We start from the raw sequence: 12586 nt of genomic DNA, 5'->3' as shown, positions 1-12586 counted from the left end.
GAACCCAAAAACTTTCCATTTAGTCAAACACCCTAGGAGCTCTCAGTTTAGGGAGCACAAACCTTCCAATATATGCTATCACTGGGCATGCTCACTATATATGTTGTGTCTGGAGGGAAGTTCAACCCTTCATTGTTTTCAGTGCTGATTCTTTATGCTGCACCAGCAGCCTATTTTTGTAAATATCACTCCATAGGGCTTCCCTTCTCCCCATGTGGAGCTGTTCATTCCATGCCCTTCCCCATTAGCTATATGCTTCCATGGTTGCACATTCAGAGGGAAATTTAGAAACCTCTAGAGGGCAGAAACCCATCTTATAGTGCCTGTGTATGAGGTTAACAGCTTCTTCTCCGGAGTCAATGGCCACTTTTCTGCCTCTGTAATCCCTAGGTGAATAACCCATTGGCAAATATATTGATATTAGACCCATTCATTCCGATAGTTGGTAGGTGCCTCTGCAGTCAACAAAAGATCTAACCGGCCCATTTACAGACATGTCAGAATCCATCCAATGATTTCCTTTCCTCAAGCCCCGAAAGGCTGAGTTCCCTTATCAAGTGTGGGTGTCAAGAGAGGTGGGACAGACCTGATGTGGTGTGTCACATGTCCAACAGTGTGCTGGTAATGTGGCTACAAGTAACTTGCTGATGCCTTGGTCTGTGCAGTTGCTGTATTAGATCCCTAAGTGACCGCCCAGCTACAGTTCAGTCCCCGTAGACCCACTGTCAGTCTGCCATCTTGACCATTCTTCCACTATGGGGAGGTGGGCCATCCTGTTGTATCTGTGTACAATAGGTGTGGTGAGGTTTTGTGAAGTAAATATTTCCTATGGCTAAGAAATATTCTTAGCAGCAAATCAAAACGGAGAGAGAGGACTAGGTAAGCCAGTCCGGATCCCCAAGTTAATATGTATTTTATCAAAAAAGGACTAGCTTTGTTGTGTTTTAGGGAGACTCAGTACGTATGATGGCAAACCATTTGGTTTGGTTGTTAAGCCCTCACCCACCGACCTAGTCGGTGGCATGCTTCATCATCGGGCCCACCACAGTGACACCGAATGTGTCCCGGGTGTGCTTCGACTCCAGATTACTGAGGAGCTGGTATACTTCTCTGAGTGTGCTGTGAGGGGGTGTGTAAGAAAGTGATTTAAAAGCTATGCACTAGGTCCCAATTCCCGAGGGTATATAGAAAACTTTAATATCTGGGCCCACGCTAGCGAATAAAAAGGCAAACGGACGCAGTTCACCCCGTTTTTAACCGCTTTGTAATCACAAATGCCATTCAACTCTCATGGCCACGTTCCAAACCCGCCGGTAGAGGTCGTTCACACACCTTAACTTGCCGGCAACATGTTGTGTTACAAGTATAATATACTCATTGACTCTACCTTGTACGTCTGTCTTCGTCCCCCTTTTTGTTTTGTGTACAGTAAAGCGGAGGGAATCCCCCTCCACACACGTATAGCACCTTAGTGTGTGCGACACTTTTTAAACTCATTTCACTTAATATAATTTATAGTCTCACCCACACACTCATTGGTCCTGAGGAAAGCCAGTTGTAAATATAAAAGGCCTGGCTGAAACATGTCGACCACATAGGACGTGGGAGTTCATAATTCGCTCCACTGCGTCCGTTTGCCTTTTTATTCGCTAGCGTGGGCCCAGATATTAAAGTTTTCTATACACCCTCGGGAACTGGGACCTACTGCATAGGTTTTAAATCACTTTCTTACACACCCCCTCACAGCACACTCAGAGAAGTATACCAGCTCCTCAGTAATCTGGAGTCGAAGCACACCCGGGACACATTCGGTGTCACTGTGGTGGGCCCGATGATGAAGCATGCCACCGACTATGTCGGTGGGTGAGGGCTTAACAACCAAACCAAATGGTTTGCCATCATACGTACTGAGTCTCCCTAAAACACAACAAAGCTAGTCCTTTTTGATAAAATACATAAGAAATATTCTTCTCATTAATGGATGTTTCATGCTTCCCGCATATAATTTTCTGCATTTACTTTCTAGAATTTAGACACAATATTTGGAGCTGCTCCATGTACCTGTTTCATATTCAGTCATATCAATCCAATTTTTTACATACTTTACAATTTTTACATGTTTCAAATCCTCTGTGTGTATGTTGATCTAGCTAGGTAGACTTATTTCTGTCCTGAAAATGACTGTGTACCAGATGGTACTACAGGGAAACTAGCTTCCTGTTTTTTACCGTTGGATATAATCCTGGAATATGCCCCCCAAGACTATATCTGTTTTGAGAATTTTATAATTCCTGTTGGGCTGAGTGCACTACTGGTTGTTGGGGTGCCGGACTGCATACCTTCAGACTGGTTTGTAAATTTTTGAGAGGTAATATATTAATATATACATGGTGAGCTGGGTTTCTGTATGAAGTGGTCCAACTGTTAAAGGTTTCTGCTGGAAAGTGGAAGTTTTCAAGTGAGATCTGTTGTAGGGTCCTCGCAAAATATACAAATTTTTCCTAGCTCACCAATGGAGTTGATTCATACATGCTGTTGGAAAATGGCCTTTCTGAAGGGTCACCCCAAACCTTTGGCCTTCCTCTTTTCTGAACTTCTATTTGTTGGCTTTATTACTCTAGGCACCTTACCCGTGCTAAAGCCCATGTGCTCTCTCCTTTAAATATGGTATAATTGGTTTACACCCATTTGGTCAAGTTGATTTGCTTGTAATTCCTTTTAAAGTGGTATACCATATACACAGGGCCTGTACTTAAAATGCTACTACTGGGCCTGCAGCACTAATTGTGTCACTCACATAAGTAGCTTTTCAAACCTGTCTCAGGCCTGCCACTGCAGTGCCTGTGTGTGCAGGTTACTCCCACTTGGCATTTAAAACCTTCTTGCAAGCCTTAAACCCCCCCCCCTTTTATTACATGTAAGTCACCCGTATGGTAGGCCTGAGCTAGCCCTAAAGGCAGGGTGCTAAGTACGTAAAAGTTAGGACATGTAACTTTATGTTTTACATGTCCTGGTTGTGATAAACCGCCTTTTACATTTTTCACTACTGTGAGGCCTGCTTCTCTCATAGGTTTGCATTGAGAATTCCTTAATACACATTTAAGCTGTAATCCCTGATCAGAGAGGAGTAGCTTTTTCATGTTTCATATGAGTGGAATGGTAGTGATAATCCGAATTCCTGGTAAAGTTGGATTTCACATTATTGTTTTAGAAATGCCTCTTTTAGAAAGAGGACATTTCTCGGTGCTTACTGCTCTGTGTGCCTGACAGCCTGCTCCAATACGCATCTGGGCTGGCCGACACCTTCATTTGTCCATTCCCTCTAGATAGCCCCAACACTCAACTGAATCTGCATTCATAATGCATAATGATGGGTCATCCCGGGCGGGTCGGCGGAGAGGAGGTAACACTTCACGTGAATAGATAGTGTCCTGTCCCCACACAGAGAGCTGATGTTCCCCCATCGCTAGGCCAGCAGACAGGAGTAGTCTAAAAGGGGGAACCTGTGCACTTCAGAAAATTCTTTGGAAGTCATCTCCACATCAAAGGCACTTCTAAGTAGACACTTCATTGGACCTGTAACCAGACACTGTTGGCTCTACATCTGCCCTTGCCAGAAGGACTGCTGTGCTGCCAGGTGGGACTGCCACTTTGCTACCTGCTCTGCTGTGTTGGCCTGCTGCTTCCTGAGCTGCAGGAGGATGTGCCACTTTGCAAACTGCCTTGCTGTGCTGGCCTGTTTCCTTTCTGCTGTGCTGAATTACAAGTGTTCTCCAAGAGCCTGCTGGCTTGGCCCCTGTTCAGGAGGTCTCAGGATCATTAATGACCTTACCCCCTTCCACTGCTGAGGGACTCAGTAACTGGTGAGTCCAGAGTGTTCTGTTTAGCACTGTGATTTCTGTGGACATTTAATGTGATAACCTGAAATGTATGCATTGCATTTTTGTCGTTTTAGTCTTGTTTTGTTTATAATACAATACCCCATTTTTATAAACCTGTGTAGAGTCTTTATGTGGTGTATTCTTTGTGTTACCGTGTGTGTGTGTGTGGTGCACAAAATCTTTGCACATTGCCTCTTTAGAAAAGCCTTAGTGCTTTGCGCCAAGCCACCAGAGGGTGCGCACAGGTTATCGTAGTTGTGTATCTAGCTTACCATGACTAGAGTGGTGGGTTCTACCTGGCCTGGGTGTATACCTTAGCTAACAAATAACCCCATTTCTATTACATGCCTAGTCCTGACCTAGAGATTAGAAGTACCTATCTACGAAGCTACAAGTCACATGGAAATAGACAGAGGTTAGCAGTCGTAATGTAAGAACAACACCTGATGTAGACTTTAATGATAGTCGCAGCAGGTAAGGCAGTAGGCACCTTATGTGCGTCTGACTGTATATCCCTCCCACCATTCTTATACATATATACCAGCTGTTTGTGATATGAATATATTTTATGGCTATTTTCTGTAGGGTGAAGCACTGCTCCCTCACTAGCATATGCTGCGCAGAGCTCTCCAGTGTCCTGGCAATTAATCAGTCCCTCACAGAGCTGGGACTGAGTGGAAATGAACTGGGAGATTCTGGGGTGAGTCAACTCTGCAAAGGACTGAAGGACCCAGGCTGCCGAATACAAACATTGTTGTAAGTTGCAAGTGTCTTTTTATCTATATACATATGTATGTTGTGCAGCCCTCTTCCCTAATGCTTAGCCTCATACACATATGCCAGTAGTGTCATATTTTGTTCACTGATTCAGTTTACTGTAATAGCCCCCATTGTGCACTCTACTCTTCCCTCATCTGTCTGCTCGCTAAAGGTTACCCAGTGTGCACAGTACGGTCCGCCATCCTTGATCATTGATGTTCATAGATATAGATAATCAAGGTCACACACTGTGACAATAAATCGTTAGATCTGCACCCAACAAGAGTCCTTGCCAATGTTGGAATCTGTTGTAGTTTCTCCTTTAATAATGTACAAGGATAAACCTCTTATTCACACTATTTGGTGTGCATTCATCTTTACATTAGAATCACTGCTGCTGTGTGCACTGATCGTCCTTCCATTCTCCATGCTTTGAGCACAGAACCTGATAAATATACCTTATAACCACTCATCTTGGCTATTACAAGTATTCTCACTGTTACCTTTTTGGGTGTTGGTTTGTGCATATTGAAAGTGTTTCTGGGAGTAATACATAAGCAGCCAATTATGCGCATATGGGAGGAAATATTAACACTTTCAAGAAGGAAGATGGAGCAATGCCCAACACTGGGTGTGAAACTAAGAAACCTTGTGTCCATTACACTCTCATTAATGTGATAAGGCAGGTATCCACCATCTCCTTATATGTTAAATTGGGTGTTCGTTAATGACTGCTAATGTGCTACTTTTTCATCGAAAGCCCTGTGTGGTGTACCAAATTCGCACAGTTTACTTCCTTAGCGGCTCATACAGTGGTATAGAATTGCACATTAAATAAAGAAAGCGATTTGAAGAGCAGCTTAAGAATTGTTTGCTATATTATAAATCTATACAGGCAGTATACACCCTTCAATGGGATCAATATGTTTCGGCACCCTTCTTGGCCACAGCCCTGCGCTTCCTACAGGACCTGTGCACACAAGTACTTATATGATTTCTTACATGAATCACTCTAGATGGCAAAATATTTCATTTAATGCCTGGAATTGCAGAAAACGTCTGGTTCTTGCATTGTTGGGACCAGAACCATCCAGAATACATGTACACGCCACCTCTAGCTCATTAAGATCTCGAAAGATCTCGAACCTCCCAGATATAGTTCCTCTATCACTCATCCCAGGTGTTGCTCAATTTGTTAAGCGAAGGGTTAAGACTTCTACACTCGAAATTATATAGTGTGAGTATTTCTCAGTCAATACGATAGGTGCACACATCAGTGACTCTTGTTAAGGATGCTAACAAAAACAAGCATTTGCAATGCAGTAGGTCTCACATTTACGAGAGTTTGAGCTATTGGCATTGTAAATGACAATGCCTTTTGTTTATGTGTTGTTTTAAAACAGAGAAATATATGGCATTGTCATTTACAATGCCAATAGCTTAAACTCTCGCCAATGCAAGACCTATTGCATTGCAAATCCCTGCGCTATACATTTTGAAAAAAAAAGCATTAGGAGAGAACGTGACTTTCCTGAAACAGCAGGCAGGACAAAGCTATTTAAGAAAATAGTGCTTGGAGGCTGTAATTAAAACCTACAGAGTAACAACACACGTAACAGGGGGTGTTGCCATAGGAGGTTACAAAATGATGCAAGGCGGTATTACGGAGGGACTACTAAGCCTATCGACCAATAAACAGCCACAGTTTAGAGTGGACAATGAAGCACGCCATCCACTGAAAAATATGGGCGTAGAGTAGGCAGAGTTTCAAGTCCCTTCCTGAATACAGCAAGTCTTGCAGAGCAGCACATGCGCTGCCCAGGCCTGACCTAATAACTGTACTTCTCTTAAAAATATGGCATGGATACAGCCCTCCATTATGGACTTTGCGCTCGAGCTTCCTCTTTTCACTCCCTACAGAATGCACTACCTCGCATGTCCTTCACTTCACAATCTCTCAAACATGTCCAGCCCACATACTCGCCTGTAATCCCTGCATTTTCCTGTCAATATTTTGACATCTATGTACCTCCTTCACACACGTTTGCACAGGAAAACACTGCAACCGGAATACCCAACCTTTGGTCTGTTCAGCAGAGAGGCCAATGATTGGACGGCCCTGTATTCTGAACATATTTTTGACCCACTGACGGGCACAGTGAGAAAGATACTGACACCACCTTCAGCCTCACTCCAAAGCAATCGTGGCCTTTTATAAACACCTGAGAGCGACCCAGCTCAAAGTACGCACTAAACAAGAGTAATATGCAACACTAAAATTACAAAGACACATAATCCTGGAAATGGTTTACTTAACCTTGCCTTCCTAATAGTGTTAAACATGTGAAATATATCCGGAAAGGTCATCGCTAACATGGGTTACTTTAATGTTTTCTTACATTCATTTTTCAGAAATGTGTCAGTGTAATTTTCTGTAAGGCTAAGGATATGAACATAGGCCCTGATAGGGAGCCGTTTCGATGTCCGTTATAAATTTCTACAGGGTCGGAAAAGACCCAGTCCTCTTAAAGCCCTGGGGGAATAATGAAATCAGCGACCCCAAACCACAAGGGCACTTTCTGTCCTCGAAGCGGACTCCCCGCTTAACTTGGCACCACGCCATTGCCTGGTTCATGATACTGACGGGCCGCTACTGCCCAGAAAGAGTGGCTGACTTGTGGACACAGGAAGGGCCTTTACAAGACTTGAAATAAAGCACCAGGTCTCAAACCTGACTGTGGCACCGCTGTTCCTGGCTTCTGCTGCCGAGTAGTGGGGCGGGGTCCGAGGGTGTCATGTATGTCGGGGACGCAGCAGTGCTAGAGAGCACAGAGCTCGTCCGTTACAAAGAAAGTGAAAGCGCTGTAGTATGAAATCAATCTTTGTAAAGTTGTGTTTGAGGCATGTGAGCTGTAGATCACATGCTTATGCATAGATCGCCGTCTATTGTTGACCCCGGATGTTTGCACTTTGTTTTTCTTCAAATAAGTCTTCCTAGTCACAAGGTGGGTGACTCCTCCTATCGGTGATAGTGCACATGGTCATCGACTCCATCTTCAGATTTTTTTTTCGTCATCAGGTATGGATGTTATTCGCTGCGCTCTGGTTCGACGCCGATCCTTCAGTTTTTATCGGTGCGTAGAACACTCACCCTCGACGGTTTTGTTTCCGGTAGCGTTCTCCATTCTTTGCGTATCGTGTTTATTAATAAAAACCCTATTTCAACCGGAGAGCTTGTGGTAGGCCGTCGGGCATAGCCCCCGGTTCGACTCGTAGTTGATGGAACTAACTCCCTTTAAATTCTGTTCACGGTGGCATGCGAAATGGCCGTACACCGACTCACACGAAGTGTGCAACCTGTGTTTGTCACTTGAACACAGTTAACAGGCATGTGACCCATGCCGAGCTTTCTGCTCCAAAAAGACTCTTTGTGACAGTCGGGCTCCGCGACGTTACATGCAGAGCCAACACACAGGCCTCATTCCGGACCTCTTCAGACCTAAATCTGATGAAGAAGCTGGCAACGCTAGCGAAGCTGAGGAGGAACAAGAACAGATCTTCCTGTCCGATAATAGCTCTGTCCAGGATGAAGACATCCTGCATGGACAACATACTGTAGGTACAGTTCCTACAACGCCCGACTCCCAAGTCACCCCAAAAAGAAGGCTCAGGACCAACCCGCGCCCTTGGAACCTGGTCGGTACCTAGCCCACGATTCTGACGCCCGCCTTCTGGCTTGGCACCAAAGCCCTCTAAAAAGCCTTCCGGCATCGATAAACCCACGCCAAGTCGGCTTCCGAACCAAAGCCTTCGGGGTTGAAGACAAAGTCCGGCTCCGACCATCACCACTCGGCATAGAAAACCACCTCGGAACCAAAAATACAGACCGAGAAGCCGTCTGCACCAAAATCTCTGGTGCCGAAACAAGTTGATCAAACAAACGGACCAGAAACAGAAAATATTGGTCATACATCCAAAAACTGGACATATTACCACTAAGGTGACACTAATGAGAGGAGCTCATTCCGAATAGGAATATCATATTCAATTGAAGAAGAGAAATATTGGAACAAACCCTTCCTCTCCTCTTCCTCTTACATCACCACCTTCACCTCTACCTGTGCCAACTTCACCACATACTTCCGACATTCAGGGTGATGGGTTAGATAATAATGATGATGTTAAGCCAGGACCTACAGATGAGTGGGATGACTACAACACTGACTCGCCCACATACAACGATCCTGACCTATATCCTACCAGGCCCTCTACACCAGACGACAGTGCAGGATAAATTGAATTGCTGGCAATTACCATGGGGTCCAGCTCCTTGAAGAGGAATTCCACTTCGAAACATTAAACAGCATGCAAAAACAACACATATGTTGCCCATGCTGAAGGAAATTATCAGGCATGTAGACAAGGTACTTAATGATCCGGTCAGGGCACGTATCCTTACCCTTAAGGTGGATAAAAAATACAAGCCTGCACCATCTGATCTAGTCATAAGAGAACATTTACCCTTAGAAATGTTAGTAGTTTCCAATGCACGCAAAAGGGCAAACTCCCAAACTAATGGAGACGCTCCACCCCCAGATAAGGAGTCAAACTTACTTGAGGCTTCATGGAGCAGGATAGCCTCCCAGGCAGCTAACTTCTGGCGCATATCTAATACACAAGCGTTGCTAGCCAGATATGACCATGCGCATTGGGATGAAATGAAACAAATCATCAAATTTTTACCCCAAGAACATAAATCGAAAGCTCACGACCTGGTACATGAGGGACAATTAATTTCCAACAATCAAATCAGTTGCTCCCTAGATGCAGCTGACACTGCTGCAGGAGCAGTAAACACCAGTGTCATTTTAAGAAGACACGCCTGGCTATGCATATCTTGGTTGAAACCTGAGGTTCAGACCTCCATATTGCATACACTGTTTGATAAAGAACACCTTTTTGGGCCGGTGGTAGATTCTTCACTTGAGAAGATGAAAAAAGATATTGAAGTGGCGAAATCTATGGGAGCTTTTCAGTCTACACAAGGCCATGGTTCCTTGCGGCGCTCTTTCTATCGGGCAGGGTCCAAACATTTTCCTCTGAAACTGCATCCACCTGTAAGGACAATATTCGACCCTCAGGATCTAAAACTTACTTCAGAGGGGGTTATAGAGGAAACAACAGCAAAGGCAGGAGTAGAGGTTCCAACACACAGACCTTTCCCTCCAATACAAAGCATTGACTTGACAATATTTCTCCCAACCACTTAACACCTGTCAGGGGACGACTGTCACAAATCCTACCAAAGTGGCAATCCATAACAACAGACAAATGGATACGACAATTATCCACTCTGGTTACTGCCTTGAGCTCTTCAACACTTCTCCAAACATTCCCCCAAAGTCACACAAACTTTCAGTGGATCACCTACACCTCCTCAAACAAGAGGTACAGTCTCTACTCCTAAAAGGAGCTATAGAGCCCTTACCACCACAATATCAAGGGTCGGGCGTGTATTCCTTTTACTTCCTAATTCCCAAAAAGGACAGCTCTCTCAGACCAATATTAGATCTCAGAGAGCTACATTTTTACATATGGTCAGACCATTTCCACATGGTAACACTTCAACTGGTACTACCTCTTTTGCAAAAGGGCGACTTTCTGTCTACTCTAGACTTAAAAGATGCCTACTTTCACATTCCAATCCACCCGGCTCACTGCAAATTTCCCAGGTTTACAGTAGCAGGTCAACATTAGCCAATCACTCTCTTCCCGCTCGAGTCTTTATGTCGCTGTTGGGAATGATGGCGTTTTGCCTCATAATCGTTCCCCATGCTAGGTTTCAAAGGCGTCCACTTCAAGAATGCTTACCCAGTCAGTAGAACCAGTCACACGGTCCATTAATGGATCTAGTGTTGTTAAGCGGCCGTACTCATTGCTCTATGCAGTGGTGGAACACACAAAATTTGTCAAAAGGAAGGCCCTTCATAGACCCAGTTTCACAGACAGTATCAACAGCGGACTCGCCCCTAACTGGCTGGGGAGCTCGTCTTCAACAACACACAGTGCAGGGTCTCTGGAGCCACCAGCAAAGGTTGCTGCACATCAATCACTTAGAGCTGAAGGCAATCTTTCTAGTTTTCAAAGCTTTTCAAGATCACATGACTGCCAAGTTGTCTTTGTGCGAACCGACAACATGACAGCTATGTATTACACACAAAAACAAGGGGGGACACACTCTCTCCATCCGTCCCACTTATTCCAATACTTATAAACATCATTTGTAGATGGGTTGCACACCTTATTTGTATCCTGTTATCCATTCTCATCATTTAATCTCAGAAAGCGTGCTCAATGGTATCGTGCCCAGCCCCAGTGGCACGTGGTATATGACATCGCAAATATGGGACATAGGGTCGTTCCCCAAAACCATGGCACATTAGCTGCTGCTTGTGCAGTAATTATCATTCATCGTTTACCATTTTAAACCATTTCACTCCATATTCTCACATTTTCATCCTTTTTGTTGATCAACAGTTTTTAGTCCGCATGCAAGGAAATGCCAATTTCCTGTGTTTCTCATATTTCTGATGGGCCATCCGAACCTCTTCTTTCAAAAATACGTGCTGAAGCAGATTTCATCCAAAAAGCAGTTTATTAACAAGCCAATGCATTTCGGGCCTCGTTGGGTCCTTCGTCAGGGGTAACTGGAAAATCAATGAAACAGGTATTGTAATACACTGCGCCACTGTACATATCAATTTTACATGTTCATTGGTTGTTTTCTCATTCAATTTAATAATAAAACAGTGCATTAATGCGCGGTTCTGTAGCTGGACATATTAACTATTCCTATCATAATTAGCTTACTCCTGGTCAGATTTGATCAATTTGCAAATACGTTCACCAAATCACCTCTTAACCCTTAACTATACGAGTGCTGTGCTCTCCCCTTGCTTTTCGTAATTTAGGCCCATATACTAAATTCCGTACAACCCTCCTAGTGTGACGCTCATCCCTCGACTTTCGATTATTCAAAATGATTCCAAACAGGCTTCCCACCCTCCATCCTTCCTTATTACATCGTGCGTATGACTTTATTTAAACGCTCGGCAGTGTTGCCTAAACTTCACATCTTCCTACTGAGAGTATTTCAGAACGCCGTGATGCATAATTCTAACAAAGTTAAACCGAACATGTGCTCTCAACCTGTCAATCTCAGTGTCATCCCGATTACTCCTCACGTACCTGCTAGCTAATAAATGTGCGTCTCTCTCCGTCTCCAAAGAAAAATGTCACTCGATATACCTCCCACACCTGTTCTTAAACACAACAACCGTCCCTCCTCACATATTCTCCCTCCCATTCACACCACGTGATCACCATCGGAAGTGCTTTAATTGCTCCAAGTTTACTATCATATTACAATTCCCAGAATACATGCTAATGATAAAAAATCGTCACCATAATTAAAATCTCGATATACATGTTGTTTTAAAACAAGCGCCAAGTTTCAGTACTTCAACGTGTAATGCACAATTTCAAACATCGTCCCAATATAGACGATACGATCCCAGATTACTGCCGGCTCTCCTTAAAAATAAACTTGCTGCATGAAATCAGATGTTCCACCTTGCATTTGGTGCGTAGCCTCCTCAGCGTTAATCCGTTCTATTCCATTCTCTGTGGGTGCTAACCCGATAGGGCCAGTACTTATAAACATCATTTGTAGATGGGTTGCACATCTTATTTGTATCCTGTTATCAATTCTCATCATTTAATCTCATAAAGCGTGCTCAATGGTATCGTGCCCAGCCCCAGACATCTGGAGGTGGGCAATTCACCACAATATCTATCTCCTAGCAGGACACCTTCCAGGAGTCAACAATCAGATTGCGGACCTCCTCAGCAGGCAGAGGTATCAAATATACGAATGGGAACTTCAC

At 44.1% G+C, this 12586-nt stretch overlaps 1 protein-coding gene across 5 annotated transcripts in view; it reads left to right on the top strand.

Annotated features, from left to right (window-relative positions):
- LOC147709713 (ribonuclease inhibitor-like) overlaps positions 1-12586 on the top strand; it is a 135459-nt gene that overhangs the window by 80083 nt on the left and 42790 nt on the right. For all 5 annotated transcript variants that reach the window (XM_086928212.1, XM_086928209.1, XM_086928211.1 and 2 more), the window contains one exon: positions 4467-4637. In XM_086928212.1, coding sequence (XP_086784338.1) covers positions 4467-4637 — 171 coding nt within the window. The remainder of the gene's footprint in view (positions 1-4466; positions 4638-12586) is intronic.

The sequence above is a fragment of the Lissotriton vulgaris genome, chromosome 6, assembly GCF_964263255.1.
Source record: "Lissotriton vulgaris chromosome 6, aLisVul1.2, whole genome shotgun sequence".
NCBI classification, from domain to species: Eukaryota; Metazoa; Chordata; class Amphibia; order Caudata; family Salamandridae; genus Lissotriton; species Lissotriton vulgaris.
The sequence above is the reverse complement of the archived record's forward strand: the minus strand, read 5'-3'. Positions and strand labels throughout refer to the sequence as shown.